Raw genomic sequence first — 22769 nt, 5'->3', positions numbered from 1 at the left:
TGCTCATACATTCTGAAATATTTCGTGTACATATGTATGCATTAGCAAGAATAATTTGATACCAGTGGCGGTCCCCTCTGCGAATCACAGATCTTCAATTTACTTCATGCTTGGTTAGAGCGACACTTTTGGTGCTCGATGGAGTGAGCAGAGGCTCTGCTGACACCAATGTGGGCTTCGGATGTGTAGGGAGCGACTTTTGTCGACGTCTTCTTTAAACTGCTGGCTGGGCTAGCCAAACCTGTTGGTGGATGCTGCCACTCCGCTCTTGAATTTGTCTCAGCTGCTAGTGTTGTTGTTGCTCTTCTTAGTGGAGTTGTTGTTGCTCTTCTAATATTGTAGTTTTTGTGTTACTTTTTTTTAAATTTAAATATATTTTTTTATTCGTTATTTTCATTGTCAGAGTCGCCGTTGTTGTTATTATTGTTGCTGTATTGTGTTGCTTTTCTTTCGTCACTTCTGATGATGATCACAACAACAATGCGCTTGAAGCGATAAAAATTCATATATAAATGTGAATTTGTCACAACGATTCTTGACAGTAAAATAACAAAATTTGCGCCGAACAGATCGATCGTCCAATGATCGCAAATAATTTGCAAGTCGAACAAAGAGTTTATTATTTTTTTCCTAATAAATATTTGTGCGATAATAATAATTGAAAGTGTGAATCGCAGCCAGTGATTGTTTTTTTCAAAACGAAATCAAGAAGTTAAATAAAAAATTCGCCAACAACGCAAAAAGTGTCAAAGCAATTACTTTCTGTGATAATCAATTGAATCAACCTTGCTGATTTTTTATAAACCAAAAACCAAATATTTAAAAAATAGTTGAAATCATAAACATATGTACTGAACCAAGGTGTGTTTTACATTACATACTAAAAATCGTTTTTGAGTGTCCTCGAAGCTTAAACATTTGCAGCAAAAGCTAATGAAACCAGCAATGGCTAAAGTGAGTATTAAACTAAGAAAATTGTTAGTTCAAAGAAAAGTCAATCGTTGGCTTAATGAGAATATACATATATTAAATTTAGCTTCAGCATGAATGAAAAATTGATTTTTACCTCTGATTTAATATTTGAAAAATGTAGTCTAGGCGAATTTGTTATAAAAGTACCGAAGCAATTATAAATAATTAGAAGTAAGTTAATAAAATTTAATTAAAAAATATTAAATACAAGTCTTTCTGCAAAGTTCTCCATATGAAAATATTCAAAGAGTAAACCGTTAGAAATGTTGTGTTCTTTTAGTTTGTTGAGTTAACATAAGACTCTATAGCGAATATAGTTGACACTAGGCATCCTGGTACCAAACTATACATTTTGCATGGCAAACGGTTACCAATCGCTGGCAACTGAGTGTCTAGCCGCCATTTTTTGTTTATTACCTATTACTACTATCCATAGTCCTAGTACACAGAAATATCAAAAACGTATTACAATATTTTTGGAGGTTGTAAACGTGGAAGAAGGTTACAAGAAAATATGTATTTATTTACTGCTGAAAGTTTTCAATTCAATAATTTACCATCTTTTTCGCACATACTATATAACTTTAATTATTGAATCTAATTGTACATAATATAAAAATTAGACGAACTTAAGGTTGTAGCTGAGCTGGTTTGGTGATACGTTGCTCCTTTCTCTTTAAGCGGGTTTGTTTATGAGGTTGTTGCAAGGTTGTAGGAATACCAAGATTTGTGTGAATATTTTCATACAGTTGAATATCATACATCCAAATCGGCTTTTCACCGCGTTAAATTTGCTGCTTTTGTTTTCGTGTTATTTATTATGCTGGATATATGTATGTTTTCTCCATGTGAGATTTCTGTTCAAGTGAATGTCGCAAGAAATTGATCACAGATCTTTGGCCTTATTGACAATGTAACATGCGTACATTTTAGTTCAATTAAGTGCATTTATTCGCCAGTTGATTAGCCATTCTTCGATCAAACTTAAATGCTCCTCTAGTACGCTTGACGCTCTAATGGGACATTTATTACGACATATTATATTAGGGCAGTGTCATTCGCAAAAGTTGATGCCAATACATTACTAGTTGGAATGTCTGCTGCATATAAGATATATAAAAGTTGGGAGTATCCCTTGATGTACACCAACCTTTACCGGTCGTCCATCTGATATGAAATTAGCTACATCAACAGTAAATTTCCTACTTTTTAAATAAGACTTCAATGTTTTATACAATTCGAAAAAAAGTAATGCTTTAATTTTTATAAAGGCCATATTACCAAAATTAATCTCCCAAAAAGTTGTGTTCTTAAAATTCTTTAAAAAACTCAATATCGTTATTTTTTTTGTTGCGAAACTTTTTAAAGAACTTTCGATGTTTAATAATCTAATATTTACATTTAAAATAATTTTTGCGAAACGCTGCATTTTTTAAGTTGTTAGTTAATAAACTATTTATCAGATCCTTTAAATTAAAAAATTCGAAAAGTAAAATGTAAATTCGATAAATTTCAATGAACGGCCATCTTTTCCAAATTGGAACAATGATGCGAAATGTTTGAAACAGTGCGATTCAAAAATGTACCTAAGCTCATGGTATTTATACGCGTCTTCAACTATACTGGCTCCAGTAGCCATCTGGAAAGCAGTAACATGTTATGGAAAGCAGACCGGCAACTACACTTCAGTAGCCTTACATAATAGAGATAAGTCTAATTTGAAGGACGTAAAAGATGAAGAAGTGGCTCAAAAACTAATTTATTTCATCATACATTAAGATTTTTCTACGCATTTGTAGAACTTCAGCCTTTTCTTTATATTATACGTGATTTGTAACATAGTTTGGTAGCTTTTCCTTTAACAAGATACCGTTTTAGGGATCGATTTCTTGTTAGTGCAAACACTTTTGAAGACTTGAAATTATTAACCGCAATTACACTCTCTACAAAAAGTGTAATTAGGTCTGTTCGCAATAGCATAACTAGTGATGCACAGTACCAAGAACAACAGGGTACAAGATTGCATCACTCTACGTCATAAATGAAACGAACTAACAAGTTTGCATAGTATTTGTAAACTAAGCCGTTACCTCCTTGCCTTTATAGCTTTATAAGCTCATGTATTTAGTTGTCAAACGTACAACGAAAAGTCAAACGTACACCTAAAAATACGGGAACGAAACTTTTTCACCTTTGGCGAAGTAAGGGGAATTGAGGGCTTAATTTTCCACTGAATTCTGGTAAACACTCTTTATGATTGTCATTATAAACTTTATACCATACTATACCAATACTATTCACTAATTATGCAAACTAACCGTATTTATTTGGTTTTACCAACCGTTTTTATAAAATAGAAGCAATACATTACTATATCTAGTACATGGTCTAATAAAAATAAATCCATTCGTTTTCCAAAAGATAGCTTTATTAACAATTATTGAACAAAAACTTCCGCTTAAACCAAAAATAGTGGATTTATTTTAACTAGACTTATATATATATATATATATATATTGTATATAGTATATATATTGTATATAGTTATATATATATATAGTATATATTCTATTGTATATAGTATATATATATATATAAATATTAAATGTGTAAATTTTAGCTTTGGCGTGATAAAGTCCTATTTTCGGAAAACATCAGTGAGGAAAGTAGTCCAAGGGACTTTTCAGGTCTATACCCTCGTTCTGTGGTCTTATGTGATTACATTTATAACAGTGCAACTAATTTTCAGTCTATCCCTCAAGCTGAGAATAAATGTGTAGCGTGTAATTTGGTGATTCTCTTGTTAGAACTCTTGAAATTTTCGGTGTACCATCAGCTTTAAGCTCTTAGTAATAAAAATAAAAATATTCAGCAGCTCTGTAATATCAGTCAGGCCGAGATTAGGTATTGCAAGAAATCAACTAAAGTTATATTTAGCAACCTACTTTCAACAATACAATAGATTAACCATTATCCTCATATTGAGATATATCAATTTCTTGTTTTAGAAAGGCTCAGCCGTACTCATTACACAAAAATCACTGAACTTGATACAAATTTTAAGTTATGAGCAATGCATAATTTATAACAATACATTCTCTTCTAGCCAAGGTCACATCATTGCGATTATATTCTATTTTTTGGTAAATAACGTTTTGTTTACGCCTGCAGCGGTTTACATTGGAATCAAAAGTTACGGTCCAAAGTCTACGTATATATCTATAGAAGAGGCCGTATATTATGAACGAAATTAAATGAGTGTTTGCCTTAAATTGGCGTTGTTTGTATATTTATTGACACGTTTGAAATATCTTCTTTGGCAAAATTATTCGAGAGCGTGTTAGCTCGAATTTAACAGTTAATTTATTATCCAATTACAATCTGCATATTAAAAATGCAAGCCAAATTCGAAGGCAATTTCAAAGCGGATCTTCGTCCGCAATTTTTTGCTGAGTGATTTAAATCATCAAATTTTTATGTCAATTTATAAATTTTTTTGCAATATTTGCCAACCAACATCGGCATTCTAAGTGGATTAATTTGAGTTGGGCGCCCGCAATTAAAATTTATATATTTTATTCTCATTAAGCTTGGCTGGGACACCGTTTTTTTTGTGTAAAGCATTTGCTTTTATTGGTATTTGGATTGTGGTGCGTCTACTGCGTCGATATTAATTTTAATTAAATTGGCACAATGATGTGAAAGAGATATTTTTAATACACTGTAATTATATTTGAGTCAATGGCATGGAAAAATGGAAATTTTAATTTATATCTGTATTTATATAATTTATTTTTTGATTGAATTTAAGTAGTGGTAATCGATTTAGGGTAATTAAAATAGTGAGAAGTAATCAACACAAAAAGGGATCAGCAGCGAAATTAATACTTTGTTCAACTTTGTATGGCTATTAACTTTAAAGTTCTCATCCGATATATTTTAATTCAGTTTTGGATTAAAATTAATTAATTTCATTTCTTTATGCTTCAGTTTCAATGTATGTACTTAAAGCACAATCCCTTAAAATGCTTTGAGCAGAAAAAAGAATGATATATAGTAAGGGTTTTCTTAATTAAGTATTTAAAATGAAAATTAAAATGCGATAGGAAAAATATAAATTTCGGTCAAAACCGTTCAAGTTATATTGTGAAGAGGTATTATGTGTTTTCTTGATCAATACTTTCACTCCTTTCCAATGATAAAAAAAACAAAAACGGTTATTACGCCTGCACTGAAGCTATAATACCTTCTACAGCTACTTTTTTATAACATAAAAAGATCTTAAACTTAATTTTGATAGATCAATTTGTATGACAGCTCTATACTATAGTAGTCCGATCTGAACAATTTCTTCGGATATTGAAACCGTTGTCATGATATCCGTGTCAAATTCCGTAAAGATATCTTATTAAATAAAAATGTTTTCTCTACAAGGACTGGATTTTGATTGACCAGTTTGCAGTTTTTTGCTATAGCAATCCGATATAAAAAATTTGTTTGCAGAAAAGTCGTTTCTTTACAGTATTCTACGCTGAATTTTGGAATTATACCTCGTCAAAAGAAAATGTTTTCCATAGAAGGACATGTATTCGAACGTTCAGTTTGTATGGCAGCTATATGCTATAGTGGTCCGATATCAGCCGTTAGGACAAATAAGCAGCTTCTTGGAGAGAAAAGGATGTGAATTCAGATTGATATCTCAAAAACCGGGGAACTAGTTTGCATATATACAAACATACAAACGGATATGGGTGAATCGACTCATCTCGTCCCGCTGATCATTTATATATATATTTTATAGGGTCTCTGAAGTTTCCTTTGGGCTGATACAAACTTCGTGACAAACCTAATTAGACTTCTGCGTCCCCTACTGTATTTTTTTATATTTTTTTCTGATGTGAGCGGTATTGTTTCTGAAGTAGATCTAATTCAGTTTATACAAAACTTCGACTGCAGCACCACCTGTTGATATTATTATAATATGGAGTAAGTTAAGTACGTACTAGTAAGACCTTGTCACATGCCTGCAAATTTGTTTGAATTTTGTTTAGCAGTTTTGAGGTTAAACTCGAACAACTAGTATATATATTTCTATACATACTTGTATATACATTTATTCATATTAATAAACACCAGTAAACCATTATTTTAAAAAAGATGTGTTGTTTCTCATCACCAAAATAATTATTACACTTTATTAATTTTCATAAGTTGAGAGTAATTTGTTGTTGATATACCGATAGTGAATAGCAAAACCTTTATCATACGTTGCATTCAATTATGCTTCATAATAAATATTGCTATTTGTAAAAATAGCATCAACATTAACATGCAAACTATAATTGAACATTATAAAGAAATAAACGGCAAACTTAAACAAACAAAAAATCGTTACCATAGACCTATCAATTAAAAGCGTGTAATGAACACATTCATATAATATTAAACAATTATTTGTTAAATGATTTTTTGCTCACATGAAAAATGTTGCAATATTTAAATATTAAAATAACAACACTAGCTTGTCAATACTAGCAATACTAGGTATTATAAATTCCATGATGTTGCCACTCTGTCTATGTTGTTGGTATTTTTTCTTGTTTTATGACGTATTTGCTGCACTGTTTTGTTGTAAATTTGTTTACTTTTTTGTTGTTAGGTATGGCAAGTTAGCCAAGAGCTATATATTTATGCGCCATTTAACCCAATTCAAACATACTTATAAATCATATAAGATAATCTGTTGGTTTGTAAAGAGCTACCACTGGGCATTAAGGGAGTTCCTTAGGTTTCCGTAAAAGAACATTTTTAACAAACAAACAATATGCGTGTTGGTCGAAATAAATTACAAACAAACATTTTTTCAAGTTTGTGTTCGAAATTGTTTTAATCATTATTGGATTATTTCGTTTTTGAATATGAATTATACGTAAACTTTACCTTTACTTATTCTTTTTTACCTTTACCTTTAATTATTCGTAACTTTCTGAACTTTTTGATAGTGAATTGGCACACCCTAGTTTCAATAGCTGCACATCCATAATAACCGGTTGCATAAACGAGCTACTATTGCCAGCGCCGCCCTGATTTTTTCTCTTGCTTTAAACTTTTTTTAAACTTAATGCAAACATTTACAATTTGTCACTCGCGCATGTGCATTGTGTTTATGTTTTTATAATTTTGATATGACTTTTTTTATGTCGCTTTTTATCGCTTCGTAGCTGTACTTTGCTATAGATGTAAATTTTTTGCTAATTACTAAATTATTGCTCGTTGTCAACAAGCTCGATAACCGATGTAAGCCAATATTTGTTGGGACCTGAAGATTTGAACCCGAAATATTGAGTCTAAAGCAAGTTCATATGCAAATGGCTGCGATGATATTATGAACCTTTCGTGGGACGGTAAATTTCAGTTGATTTGCTGATTCATAAATATTCATAACATTTTTATACAGGATTTACATGCTTGTGTGACATAGCACTACAAATAAACATAATTTATTTTTAGTATTTAGTATTCAAGTACCGTGTCATTTCTAAAATAATTTATGTACTTTGTGGTTTGAAAATTGCAATCATGGAATATGGAGTATTTCCATACAATAATCGTTATTCCCAGAAAGCTGCCTACCATGAGAAGATGTTATTCTTTAGATATCTACAAATGGCTATTATAATTATAAAAATTATTCCTGTTATGATCGACCTCTTAACCTTACCTAATATTGAGCCTTCGAAGTACAGCAATATTTAAATTTGAATTGCATGAAGAGTGAAATATTATGTGTTAAATATATAGTAAAACAATCTATCAGAAATTTGTCTATATATTCGTATTCATTTATGAGAAGAAGGAAATGGGTTTTAATGTTACTAGTAGTTTTAATGGTATTTCTAGTAGTTTTAATTTTTACAAAATTCTCGGAAGACCATCTACTATAGGTAACAACTTAAAATTTCCTTACATAGACTAATAAGAGTTAATATAATATATTACTGGGCTTGACATATTTTCTTGGCGTTCCGTTGCATAACCCTTTGAATCCATAGCTATCTTTTGTGAATGAAGCCTTCTGATTATGTTTTTAAATGTTTTCGGGCAAATGACTCCCGCGGCTGGCTTGAACAAATGCAGCTCGTATGCCAACAATAACGCGCCGAGTATTATCTTCAAAGGCGTCAATCATCTGGGGTATATATGCGTAGATAAACGACTTCAGATAACCTCACAAAAAAGCAAGATCTTGTACCATATTGGCCACGCCACAGACCCACGACTCGAGGTAATGCGCCCACCAAAAGCTTCCTTCAATAAGCTGATTATTTCATTGGTTTTATGCGCTCACCAAGAGCTTTCTTTAATAAGTTGATTATTTCATTGGCTGTATGGTATGTAGCGCCGTCTTGTTGATTGTTAAAATCAAAGGTTATCCACATAAGCATCCTCCAATTCAGGCACGAAAAAGTCATTAGTCAGGACTCTACATCGTTCCTCACTGTCTGTAACATTATGGACGGATTTATTTTTGAAGAAATATGGATTATAGATTTCCTGTGCCAATGGGGCTTACTAAACAGTGACTACAAATGTGACAATTTTAATATTAACGTACCCATTCAACCAAAAGAAAGACCATTCACCGAACGTGCGCCGCGCTAGATGATCGTTCGGCTTCAATTCTTGCACGAGTTAGATTTTTTAATCCCTCAAACCAAGATCCTTCCGCATAATCTTCCACAATGTGGATAGGAACATGCTGCGCGGGACGGAAGATGGACTTATTCGGGTCTTCTTCGATACTGTGCTCCGCAGCAGCAATAGCGTCTGTGTCAGCTCCAAAAAAAGTATTGCCTCATTGGAAACCACACGTCTAAACAAACATTTGTAATAATAATCAATTAATTATATCATTATTGTTCGGAAAGTTCCTTAGTAATTTATTATGAATGTTAAACAATTTCGCAACCTTCAACCAATTAAATTTGTATACAGTTAGTAGGTGTTGTCGTCTAAGCACTTAACTATTAGTGATAGTCTTCGTGTCCACAGAATGATTACAAGCTAAACTATGCTTCAACACTTCGGGGAAAGCAAATATGATTTATGAAAAAAAATTAATAAAAATAAATTCCTAAGGCGGAATTTTAGCAGCATAAATCTTAGGCAAACATTTATCGACAACTATAATTAAAATTTCGAACAGCTAATTATAAAATCAATGAGTTGCAGATCAAACTGATATGCGGTAATAATAGCACTATACCCAGCCGAGACGAACATAGAACACGCCTGTGGCAATTGAGAGTTCGTGTAGTTGAAGTAGTAATCATTACACTAAGCTTAAATTATTGGTGCGCAGATTAGCATACATTCACTTTAAGTTAGCTTCTTATCATAAATAATGCGAAAATTCTCGTGACTTCTAAGCGCTGATGTTAAGTCTCCATCCGGTGGGTTTGTGGGAATATTATACAACTTGAATGAGTATATCTCAGATCACGTGTCAGTTCCATGCAGTTAAGAGTTTTTCCGAGTGGAGGAAGCGGTGGTGTATGAGTGACTTATGAACAATAATTAAAAATGTCTGAATTTTTCCATTTACTGTCTATTATAGCAATACACACCCAAATTTTCAAACTAAGTTCTAATAATATGTATTAACAGCGTAAAGGTGTTACATGATGAGTTCAACTGTAAATTTTTATGCATAATAAGCATTGATATTTACAAGTTATCGAAATGGCTTAACACATAATAAAAGCTATTGGTTTCTTGAGGTATAACAAGAAGTCATTAGTTTTAATGCTCAGAAGGCAGCTGATTTAAAAGCAGCTCAGTTGACTAAAACTACTTGTTATAATTTAAAGTAAAAAAAAAAACAAAACAAGAAAAACCGCCACTTCGGTTGCACTAAAACTGAGAGACTAGTTATACTCGAATATTCAGAAGGACAGACAAACGACCATGGCTAAATCGACTCAGCCCGTCACGCTGATCTTTTATATATATATTTTATAGGGTCTCCGACGTTTCCTTCTGGCTGTTACAAAAATCGTGGTAAACTTAATTTGCCCTGTTCAGGGTATAAATATTTGTTTATCATGTTAGTTGTTGAAAAAAAATTATTAACATAAAATGAATTTATTTTTCAAAGCTTTACAAAAAATGATTTATAAGCGCTAATCACAATCAATTTATCTATCTTTCGCCATAACAAATTTTAATTTATTCTTGTGTTTTGAAATGTATAAAAATTATTGCCATAAAAATAATTTATTAAAGCTGTCTAGCTAGTCTAACAATGGCGTCCATGAATTCAATACACTAAATTGTTGCTATTTTTAAAGAGCATATTAAAAGCGTAATTTTTTATATTTTTATAGTTTGTTTAATGAGTTTTTGCCAAATCCGCATACGTCATATTAGGAAATTTGATATGTATTTTTTTACGCAACACCCATGAAAATTTCATAATAAAAATAAAACAAAAAACTTTTAATAGTCGATAAAAACAAAGAAATTGTAAATACATATAAAAAGTTATGCAAATATACGTACATAAAACAAACTATGCAATAAAAATTAAAATAATGAACAACATTAACAAAAAACAAAAAAAAAAAAAAAATGGTTGTGGAAACCAGATTTATATTTAACGTCAATAAATCTACAAAATGAAAAAAAAATATTATAAAATCGAGCTACAACCTGTCCGACATCGTGAAATTTATGCAAATATATACCGATTTTTGAAATGCAGACAATCCCGCTTTGTTGGAAACAGCTGCTATTAACTTTGCGATTTCGTAACTTCGTAGGCCCATAGATGTTTAATGAGATTGTGGTCTGGACTCTAAGGAGGATAAGGCCATTATTTAAAGTGAGTTTAGCTGATTATGGAGTTAAATTATTTTTTAATATTGACAAGTAGTCAATTCTTTATATAATTCCTGCAATGAAAACAAAATTACCGACGCAATTTGCTCCCACGGCACTTCTTTTGCTTCCAGTGCACCCCACGCCAAATGCAGCCTTCAACATGCTTGACAGTATTATTTAAATTTTTATCTTTCAGCGCTTATATTTATCTACGCCATACAACCATCAGATCCAAATAAATTCAATTTAGGCTTATCTGCAAAAACTAGTGAATGCCAAAATTCGTTATCATGGTGATTATTCTATTTGAAATCGTAAACGTTTCGCAATAATTCTCTTCAATAAGTGGTGTTTACGTTATAAAATTAGGTGAAACCAAGGAGTTCCGTATAGTTTAAGGCAATGCTAGCTTCTCCCAATGCCTTGGTAGTTACTGATGTTTTGAAAATATGGCCTATTTTGCAAGTACTTTTGCTCTCTTGCCATTATTTGACTACCAGTAAAAAGCTTGTAAATCTTGAGATGTTTGTTTGTTCACGAGTTTTTCTTCCAAAACTACAATCGCACAAAAGAATTCGCTTACCAAATAGTACAGTTTACAAATACGCAAATAATACCAGAAAAAATAACGGTACCTACTAGATAACAACGTGAGTGTACATGTTTTTTTTTTGGTCGCTCAAAAGTGAGAGATTTTAATTTTTTGCAATGGTTAATATCCAAATTGATTCAGTATAAACATTTTTATAAAAAAAAAACGAAAAATAAATAAGATTCACATACTGTTAGTCTTGGTTGCTGCTTAAAATCTGAAATAGTTTAAGATAAAAGTCACTTAAAAGTCAAACATCTCTCTATACAACTGTTTTTTGGTTCACTGCACTCTGTTCAGGATATATAAAAAAACATAATGTGATTAAAAATTAAATTTATGTATATTAGTCCTTTAGCTAATCTTTCATTAAAAGTTTTTAGTTGTAGAACAATAATGAAACTTATTCTCCTCTCTTTTCAGTTCTGCATCGTCGCTTTATGTATTCTGGCGCCGTTGGCCAGCCTCAATCTCGGCGTTCAAGCACAGGAAGGCGTCAACAATTACCTCGACGTGGAGACGCCGAACTTTTTCCAATATAACTCGCCACTGCGACGACCGGAAAGTTTGCGCTCGCCACAATACTTGGATTTCCTCAGCACACTGTATCGCAATGATGCCGCCAAAGCGGATATATTGCGCCCGTACGTGAGATCACGTCGTTCCGTAGCCGATGCGCCGCTCACTGCGCCTTTGGATATGTCGCTTTCGCCGTTAGCTGCCGTTGCAGCGTCTGGCCCTGCGCCACGCGATGAGCGTCCACGTCGTGCCATTGTCTTCCGTCCGCTATTCGTCTACAAACAGCAACAGATTCGCCGGGAGAACCTGTCGAAACATCGCCGTCGTGTGTGAAATGATTGTGTCAAATAGAACAGGGTCAGCGACCGGTTCTTGGTTGCGGATATCTGAAATACACTGCGATCTTATTATATTATTTTTTAATGTTTACTCGTATTTTGTATATTTATGAAATTACACTTTGTTGTTGACATCGCTTGCCTATTCTTGCATTCACTATGCACCGACTTCCGTTCGCCATTTCTTCTTTATTGCTTAACATGAAATTGAATCTGTCGTTCACCATTTTCTGTTCTGCACATTTTGTCGCCTTAATTTAAAGAAATCAAAAAATCTAGAATAAGCGAGAACTTCGTCACTAAACATTGGCCATCGAAAATTTCGAAAAACTTTTTTCTGTACATAATTATCTACATGTGCATTTACATATGTACTTAGTAAATTAGAATTACCCATTATTGTCTAAGTATGTCAAAATTAAAAAAGTCCTTAGAATGGAAAGAAGTATAGAGTATTGCTCTATGCAGCCTACTTTTAGGGGCGAATATTTGTTACTAGCAAATGAAACGAGTGTATTTTTAAGGCTTGTTGAGTTGTTAAAAAAAGAATAGAAAGTTAAATAAAAGGAAATTGTTAGAACTAATTCAAGTAGAAGAAAAGAAAGTGCACTAAATCACAATATATGACTTGTAAAATTAATAATATGTATGTAAATAAATAAATAAATAAAATTTTATATCTCAAAAATCTTATATTTTATGACTTTTTTCGTATATTTTTTGAAAAACTTTTACTTTTTAGATCAGGATAGATAATGTTTGAAAGGAAAAAAAATATAGTGGTATGAAACCCATTGGAATCTTTCTTTTCATTTAATAAAAATGAAAAGAACAAGTAAGGAAGGGCTAAGTTCGAATGTAACCGAACATTTTATACTCTCGCAAAATCAAATGGTATACTCGTTTTAGATTTCTTTGTGGACCTCGTCGCCTTTTTCGGTAAAAAGTCAGCTATAGGCACTAGGGTCCACATATTCAGTATCTAGGGGCTTGAACAGTTTTGGTTCGATTTAGACAATTTTTGGTTTCAAGGTGGCATACTTCAAACGTATTATTCACGCAAAGTTTTACGCCAATTTTTTGTACTATCAGAATGTAGAGATTTCAACGAAAAAAACCCTTACAAACTTTTAAAAAGCAGATATGTATATACATATACATCTCTATGGTCAGTTTTCTGCATTCATAAAATGCAAAAAAGACCCTACCAAACTATTTAAACTTGTTTTTTTTATTTTATCTACCTTATATTTCGTAGTAGCACAGAAAATACACTCAAAATATTTTAGTTTAAGGAAATAGCTTAAACTAAAATATTTTGAGTGCAAAATGTATCTGATTTTCGATTCTGTTTCTATTGATTTTAAAACTGATGATTTACTCAAGAAAGCTACTGTTCTGTAGTGCTTAGGTTTTTGCGTATAATTTGATATTTTTATCTAGCGAGTATATACCCGCAAAATGCTGTTGTTTCAACCTATTATCATCCATTACCTTGAATGTTTCTACCATAAAAGGGAACTATGTATGTATGTAAAATATCGCCAGTGGACTGAAACTATAACAGTGAAAAGGGTAGAAAATCATCTAAATTATTAAGACTGAAACCAACTTTGAAGCAGCAGTCAACTCGGCACAGACTCAATCTTCGAGTAATTTCATTTTTGACATTGCTCTATTCTGCAGATTATAGATTAGATTGCGTTTGACCGTGGAAATCTACAAACGATCTTGCCTATATCTGAGTAATAATAAGACGCATCTCTTACTAATTTGATCTATTTTGTCAGGCCCATTCTACTCGGGATATTATATACCTATACATATACATTATAGAATTTAGTTAAGAAAACCCCATACAAATGTGAAGAAGTAACAGTTAGTAGATAGTTAGCAGTATTTTTGTTACTTTGAACACTTGAATGTCTGTGACTCATTTAATAATTAGTAATGAATAAAATTATTTTAAGCACAAGTTACACTACTATTAATCTACCACACAATTTGAGCTTTCGCATCTAGCTTTTATGCTCAATTTGAACACAATATGCTTAGCGACATATCTACCATACATAAGTCGTATGCCAGTTATAATTGATGAAATTAAATTTTGAAGTTCGTGCCGAAAATTAGAAATATCTGCATAAAGAATAAATAAAGCGTTTAATACGATTTCGAATAAAAAACAGGATGAGCATCACGTTGGAAAAAAAAATCATATTTTGCATAATACATATAAATAATAATAAATCTAATAAATTGCTGATATATTTTTCTTTATTTTGCGGTATTGAGACTTTGGATTTTCTCGCACCAGAGAAAAATAAAAATATTCACTGGAATTGGCTAGTTAAGAACAATGGATGGAGTTCGAGATTCGTAAGGTGTGTGCTACCTTGACCTTGTGAAAATTTTATATCAAGCCTTATAAATTAGGAATCGAAATTTAGTAAGCTAGAGGGTACCAATAAAAATTTTTTGAAATAACGTCATTGGATTTAAGTGATTCCTGCACATAAGTGCGATTAAGGTTTTGACCAATATAAAAGAAGATTATTGTTTTCTTCTCCGACAAAGATGAAGAATGTCACTGAAAAAAATCTGATTAATGACTAATTCTTTCATTAATGGGTTTATATACAGTTAGAAGGTCGAATAAAAGTGAATTTTACAGAAGTTTTTCTGAGAAAACTTTTAAATTGATTGATCCACAAATTTATACACATGTTAACGTATCATTTAACTATATCTTAAAACTTAGTACTAGTAAAAATATTTATTTGAATAAGAGCTACAGCTGAACTCCGGGAGCTCCTGTAAAAAAGACATTTTGCGTTGATCACTATATCTCTGAACTGGATCATCTGAAATTAAAAAACCAATTAGATTTCGTTAAAGTATATATATAGCTATAACAGCGTCAAATATAATGTAGAAAAATAAACGCCTTGAGTCAACGTACAAAGCTTTGAACCCTAGATTACAGCATCTATTTGCAAACAGAATCATATCTAATTTGTATGCAGTCTAAGTTATAAATAGTATGGAAAATTCAGGCCATGTTGATGAAATACTGAGGTTAAAAATTTGTTGAAACATCACTTTTAAAAGTATTTCTGTATTAAAAAATAAGAAGACTATCGAAATCTTTTCGTTCGAAATATTTTCGCATATCTTGCGAATAAATTTTTTAACAAACTAATTTTTCGGCAAATAGTTAACAAAATATCACAATACCACATAATATTTTTGTGAAGTACAAGTTTAAAACACCATGTTTAGAATTTGCAGTGTCCATTGGTTGATTGATTTTTGATGCAAATAAATCGAGTAGCCTTAAATTCCGTTTGCTTCAATTTCCCACTGGGCTTTTACTAATAAACATTATTTTAGAATATTTTTAGGCGTAGTAAGAACTTTTATGATAAACAGCCTTCAGAGTGGGCTAATATAATTAAATAATATTATATTACCATTCCCTGTATGTTTAGTTGTTAAGAGCTTTTTGGAATCATAGCTCTGAGATGCAGATATACATATGTATATGTATGTATGATATAAGTCAGTTCAGTACATGGGGCTATGTGAACTAATGACTCGATTGTACCCATTTTTACCACCAGGATTATTTATTATTACCAAGTTTAATTGTTACATCTTAGAGATTGACTGCTATTTACTAAGTTATTATGAGACATTTTAAGATATTTTAATGATATTAAATGTAGGAACTAAACATAAAATTGGTCCATACGTTCCCATTACCCCAATATACTCAATATAGTGCCTCGAAGTCAAAAATGGATGAAACTGTTCATATTATATATTTTCATTTCCCTCTCATGCTTAATATACTGAATTCAATCGCTTCGTATGACTTTATTTCATTTTATATTTAAAATATATAAAATTACATTAGCAATATGCGACTCGGTTGTAATAATTCAAAAATTCAACTTGATCTCAGCAATAGTTTCGGAGATACAGCCTTGAAAAGTTGCGCGCTTGAGTTCACTTACAACTTTAAACGTGTTTTTCTCGAAACTGTGTTTTCAAAGTCGGTCGGTGATCAGAATTAATAATTATATCTTATTGAAACTAGAAAAACGGCAAAAAAGTGAGAAAAAAAAGCAAAAGTTTGTAGACGGGCCTAACTGGATCACTTCCACGCCCAAAAAACACCATTAATCGAAAACGTATAAAATGCCATAACTAAGCCGTAAATCAAGATACCGAAGTCAAATTTGGCACAACGAATCTTTAATGTATGTTATAGGGCATCTGCGGTTTGCAAATCTTTAAAAAATGGGTATGTACTGCCCCCTAATAAGTTTAATGGAGATATCTTCCAAACAAATAAAGCAATATCATCTAAATTTGCAGAGGTTACATTTTGTAACCCTTCTTACGATAGTGTGAAAATGGGTGATAACCCTACCTACTCTCCATATAACGGTTTTGTTAATAATTAATAAAAGTGTGATAATTCAATAAACAAATTGTCAGAGACATAATATTTTTCATCTAGTATGACACAAGGAAGCTTCATAGGAGCCGGCGTAAAAATAGGGCGATGGGCTTGGCCCCGCCCACTTTTAGGTGAAATAACATATCTCAGGATATGCTCAACCAATTTCAACCAAATTCAATACATAACATTTTTCTGATATTCCTATGCTACAGTGCGGAAATGGGGGAAATCGGACAACTTCCCATATAACACTACTTTAAATTCCATCGGATTCTTTCACATTTCAGTATGTACGAATAGTGCCTTTAAAGTGTGCCATTTATGACCAAAAATTGTTCAAATTAAACCAAAACTGTTCAAGCCTAGATACCGAATATGTGGACCCCAGTGCCCATAGTTGACTTTATATTGAAAATATTGGTCAATGTGTAAGATATACAATTGAAATTCGGAAAGAGTCCTTTACTGATAATAGTAAGTCTGAATGTCAAAAATGGGTTGAACCGGGTCAATAATTTTTTTAGCCCCCATATACTTAATATAAATATTTTTGAACTTCCGGGTGACTTTATATCGCATATATCAGCCAAGATGAGAGTTATCTTGACAAAAATGAGAGAGCGTGTTTTTCTAATTACAGTGTATCTTTGTGTCTAAGATGGATAAATTGGGTGAAAACTTGTCCTATCCCTTATATAATATAACTAATATCTGAATCATGATATGTGAGGTACCTTAATGAAACCCAGGGAGCATTTGTGCCATGTTAGTAGTTTGTGGTATTGGTAAAAATAGATAAACATCGGGTCAATACTATCCCCAACTCCTATATACTATATATACTGATTTTCTTATTTCTAACAAGTTTTATGGCGATTATGTCGTTAAGTGCGTAAGTTATATATTTCAAAAGTTGCTTGAAAATTCGTTCTCAAGTATACCTGAGCAATGTCCAAATTATTGCAATCAGTTCATAAAATAGACTTTAAATCGTTCAGGTAGGCCAAAATGTATTATTTAAATTAAATTAAATGCACAAGTTCTCTTAAAAATTATGTGGTTTATCGCTGAATTAGGATGGAACTGGTCTATACCTTGGTTTACACCTCATATCTCTAATATAATGAATTCCGATTCTGTAGTTGACGTTTTCCACATCAACTCAATATATATTGAATTTAACTTCTTTGGTTGAGTTGATATCATATATGGTATATCTCGTTTGAAGATGTTTTCAATATAATTTTAGCTGACACGAACTAAAATTTGGCAATAAAATTAAGTTTAAGTTAATGATCTATTAACGATTTCTTCGAATAATAAATGTTTAATTCTTTTGCAGCATTTTTTATTTAATATAAAGTTTTGTCAGTACTGGAGGCATTTGATTCTTACAAGTTACAAGAGTATAAATTTACGTTATCCGGGACTACCGGAAATGACGTCGTAATGAGCAAGTTTTGAATATTTTAATTTGAAAATTTCTTAAAATCTCGGTAAAATATGTATCTTTGGGATAATAGAAAATTTGAGTAAAATAATTCATTTTTTATATGAAAAAAATTTTTAAAATAGGCCGTTTTTTGTGCGGCGAAACCCATGTAAATCCTTAAAACAAGAAAAAAAAACACGTAAACTTCGACTGCACCGAAGCTATAATACCCTTCACAGGTGCCTTTTTTTATCATAGAAGGGTCTATAAATATCTTTATTAACTTTTTGATTGATCAATTTGAATGACAGTTTTAAGCTATAGTGATCCGATCTGAACTGTAACATTCAAATATGCTACTTTTGCAAACTGTGAGAGTATTTAACATTTAGCTGCGCACGAATTTTGCTTCTCCTTATTTCATTGAAATAATAATCGAGAGATAAGTATGCACATTGTACAGAAATGTGCATTATACGAAAAAGGGGCGTATAGTAAAGAATATTTATAATAAAATTACTTTACATTATCACATAAACAATTAAAAGTAAGAATACAAACAAACATTCTCTCCGGAATTTCAGGAAAAAATACTATTATACATTTGGAAACGGTTCTCAAATTGCAACACTTGCCCGAGTAGAAAAAATGTGAAACATATATATTTTATTGGCTAAAAAATACGTTGTAGTAAATGGTTTAACTTTTTGCGTAAAAATATTAAAATTCCTTCCGCAGATTGGAGGGAAAGTGAACTTTTGCAGCCGCTCGCCTTCCCTTTTGTTTAGATCAAATATTTTAAATAATAATATTGTTTCATCTTCTTTTCGACAAATATGTAATTAATCGAATTATTAAAGAACAATAATAAACATTCCTAGTACCAATTGTACTTATTTATCCGGTTGGTTGGTTAGTTATACCTAATGTTGCTTATAATTTTGAGTCACTGCCACTCTCTGTTTGACCACACAAAATGAGAGCAAGTAATATAAATAACACACACGAAAATAACGGACCCAGCATTTTGTCACAATCCATCACAGAGATGTTTCGCCAGTGTGCAATTCTTATGACGTTTGCTTTATTGACGTTTTGTCAATTTAAGAACGCAACTGGAACTACTACACAGTATCTATCGACGAGTTGTGCTGAAGCAGTCCATTTCTCTGGCCGTACACCCTCCAGCGGCATATATCAATTACGTGCACAGTTGCCTAATCGGGGTGACATATCATTTTACGTTTATTGTTTACTCGATCCAAACGGTGGCGAAGCCTGGACGGTTATACAGAGACGGCAGGATAAGAGCTTACACTTTAATCGTAACTGGAGAGACTATAAATACGGATTTGGCAACTTGAATACAAATTTCTTCATTGGTCTTGATAAATTACACGCTCTCACGGCACCGAAACTGCACGAATTATGGATTCAATTAAAGGATTTCGACGATGTCGAGAAGAATGCTACATATGATAGTTTTGCTATAGGCAGTGAGGAAGAGAAGTACGCATTAACGGTACTGGGCGCTTACTCAGGCACAGCTGGTGATGCCTTGACTGGTTGGCACGACGGTTTTAAGTTCAGTACGTACGATGAGAAAAATAGCGAGAGAGATTTAAACTGTGCAGAAAAGTACAAGGGTGGTTGGTGGTTTAGCGAAGGCAGTTATTGCCACAAGAGGTAACGTTAGACACCATGAAGGCACATGGAGAGATCTAATTGCTATTTTTAACTTTCAGCCATTTAAACGGTGCCTATAAGAATACGTCTCTCACAGCTGATGGTGAAGGTCTGATTTGGTCATCTTGGCGCGGACGTAAATACTCTTTAAAGTATGTACATATGGCTATAAGGCCTAAGTATAATTCATTTGTATAAACAGGTTAATGGGTTATATTTGTGAATAAATATCAATGTTTAAAAAAATAGTAGTGACATCAACATTACATTTGTCGACGACTGTTACGGTAGTATATATACTATAAATCAAAGAGTTTTTAACAAAAAAAGATTATGTAAGGATCAAATGTGAAGATTAGTGTTTGCACGACATTGTAATAAAATATGTTGCATGTGAATTCAACATTCGCTATTTAACGAAATTTGTAATCAAATTAGAAGGGAAGGGTTAGAGAAAAACAATGAACATTTGCAAAAATTTTAGGACCCGAATAATATAATCATACTCTCGCAACAAGTTCTTACAGAGTACACTAGTTTTGTTCACCTAACGGTTGCTTGTATCTACTAAAACTTATCGAGATATTTATAGAGTTATATATATGATCAAATGACGAGACGAGTTGAAATCCGAGTGATACTCTGTTCTTCCGTCTGTCCGTGTAAGAAATAATTTGAGTAAAAATTGAGATATTTTGATGAAACCCGTCGGATTACTTCCACGCCCACAAAACGCTATTAAACGAAAACCTATAGTGTACCATAACTAAACATTAAATTAAGATACTTAACTGTATTTTTGGCACAGGGGATCACAGTGATAAGGGATACTTGTTAGCTAAAAAATTAAAAAAAATGTTAAAATTGGGCCCTTTCAAAGTGCTGTAGAGACGGGCTTATAGGAGCAGGAATAAAAACTGGTCTATGGGCGTGGCACCGCAGTATATCTTAGGAACTACTTGACCAATTTAAATAAATTTTGCAAAAACAGTGCCCTAAATTTAATCTAATGCGCAAAAATTGTGGATATCTGACTACAAATTTTCATAGATCCCGACGCCATATATGTGAACCTCAGTGCATATGGCTGTTTTTTTCTAACATTTCGGTCAATCTGTTAGTTCTAGTACTGAAATTTGTGGAGAATATTTTTGTGATTGCAGCATGCTCTTGTGGTCAATTGGATCAATACTTCCCTTAGCTCGCATATATGCACCTAATATAAAGACCTTCGAAGTTTCGGTTGATTTTATACCGCTATTTTCAGTATTTAGTCAGCTATACGAGTATGGTGCAGTAATTATTTGGTCTACAAAAGAAAAACTAACATTTTGTAAAAACTATAACTTATTTCTCAGTTGAATCTCCTTTTAGCTCGATATGGAATGACAATTTCAAGCTTTAAAACAAACAGAAAGCGTACGGTGTCAAATATGGAGAATACGGTGGAAGGGGTAGCCGGGCATAGCCTAATTTGTTTTTATGTTGGTAAAGCACTTCTGTCATCAAAGGGTATCTACCTCTTGGATCCCGGGAAACTCATGAGACGCTAGAGCATTACCTTCTCGAACCTCACTTGTGAGCACAGTGGGCCTAATGATGCGTTAAGTGCCGCCGATTTCCTGTTCCTTTCTTTTCAACCAACCAAGAATAAAGACGCTTTGTATAAGCTAACTTTAATTTTGTTTATTAAGTTCAACAAGCAACAAAAAAATAATTCGCGAAAATAGATTAATTGCAGTTCGCTGTGTTGATAAAATATTCTAGATATTTTAGTGGTTAGTCCCAAGTAAACCAGTTGTATCAGTCTATATTCAATATAGATTTTAATTAATTTCTTTTTATGAATCTACAGAAGTATAGAAATGGAAATTAGATGTTTCAGATATAAGCAGATATAAGGGTGATTTGGGGAAAGATTCACAAAATATTTTGGATAGAAATAATGATGTGAGGACAAGAAAAACGCTCACTAATATATGTGCTCTAATGCAGTCTTTACCCTTTTTAACTGATAATGAATAAAGGCAAAAACACTCGAATATGTAACACGGTCTGTTAAGACTTCACTTACATTAAAAAATAATTCATATGTTTGAAAACTGGGTATATCCGAGCGTAAGACTGTAGTCGTTTCTGATCAGCTTGCCATGAAGTCCACTATAATAAAATAAAAAAAGGATACATTTTAATTGGAAATACTCGTACAAGAAGGCTTCGTATCATTTCCATGTCTCGATACGGAGTCGTATGAATGCGAAGAATTTTATTGCTTGCTTTAGATTAATTTAAATACCAGATTGTTTTAATAAAGACATATTCAACTGCTTGTTATTCAAAATATAAACTATTCTTGATGGCTATAAGCTCTTTCAAAGAAGTTCATCATTTTATTTTTTACATAGCACATAGCTGCAATATTGACCGATATATACAGTAAAAAGTTCACCAGAGGGGGGAATTTAATATATATTCAATATATTGGATATAAAGCAACGAGATGACCTGCTATAACGACCCAATTGGTAGAAATATATTCTATTACGAGTATAAGGTAAATATTCTCACAATAACCAGTAAAGAAAAGCAAAGTTTGGTGTCATAAATAAATCTCACAAATTTTCGCTATAAAGACCGAATTGCGCCATTTATTGGTAAAAAATACTTTGAAACCTTGTACCGAAAGTTTTTATATTCTGTGTGTAACTGTATTTAGTCAGTGATATGGTCTTTCAAGGGAAAGCTGAAGAGAGTCTAGGGCCCTGACTGGTCCGAACACATTATTACACCGATTTTCCATTTTAACTATTAAACCAATAAAATAATGTTTATAGGACCCTTAAGTGTACCTAAAACCACAAAATAACCACATTTTTT

The 22769-nt window shown here is 32.3% G+C and overlaps 2 protein-coding genes across 2 annotated transcripts; both read left to right on the top strand.

Annotated features, from left to right (window-relative positions):
• Window positions 1-527: 527 nt before the first annotated feature.
• On the top strand, window positions 528-12996 carry Lst (Limostatin). Its single transcript, XM_014232046.3, has 2 exons — window positions 528-954; window positions 11870-12996. Exons 1-2 carry the CDS (start codon window positions 934-936, stop codon window positions 12296-12298), a joined length of 450 nt encoding a protein of 149 aa, XP_014087521.2. The 5' UTR covers window positions 528-933; the 3' UTR covers window positions 12299-12996.
• Window positions 12997-19167: 6171 nt separating this feature from the next.
• LOC106615722 (fibrinogen-like protein 1) lies at window positions 19168-20295 on the top strand. Its single transcript, XM_014232049.3, has 2 exons — window positions 19168-19892; window positions 19952-20295. The coding sequence occupies exons 1-2, from the start codon at window positions 19183-19185 to the stop codon at window positions 20088-20090; spliced, it is 849 nt and encodes a 282-aa protein (XP_014087524.2). The 5' UTR covers window positions 19168-19182; the 3' UTR covers window positions 20091-20295.
• Window positions 20296-22769: the final 2474 nt, after the last annotated feature.

Source organism: Bactrocera oleae, chromosome 4 (assembly GCF_042242935.1).
Source record: "Bactrocera oleae isolate idBacOlea1 chromosome 4, idBacOlea1, whole genome shotgun sequence".
Classification (NCBI taxonomy): domain Eukaryota; kingdom Metazoa; phylum Arthropoda; class Insecta; order Diptera; family Tephritidae; genus Bactrocera; species Bactrocera oleae.
This window is presented reverse-complemented; position numbering and strand designations above follow the sequence as displayed.

Bases quoted from the DNA above. Each gene is read 5' to 3' on its own strand.
- Lst (XM_014232046.3), top strand. From the start codon at position 934: ATGAAACCAGCAATGGCTAAA. The intron at 955-11,869 runs GTGAGTATTAAA...CTCTCTTTTCAG, and splicing joins TGAAACCAGCAATGGCTAAA to TTCTGCATCGTCGCTTTATG.
- LOC106615722 (XM_014232049.3), top strand. From the start codon at position 19,183: ATGAGAGCAAGTAATATAAATAACACACACGAAAATAACGGACCCAGC. The intron at 19,893-19,951 runs GTAACGTTAGAC...TTTAACTTTCAG, and splicing joins GGCAGTTATTGCCACAAGAG to CCATTTAAACGGTGCCTATA.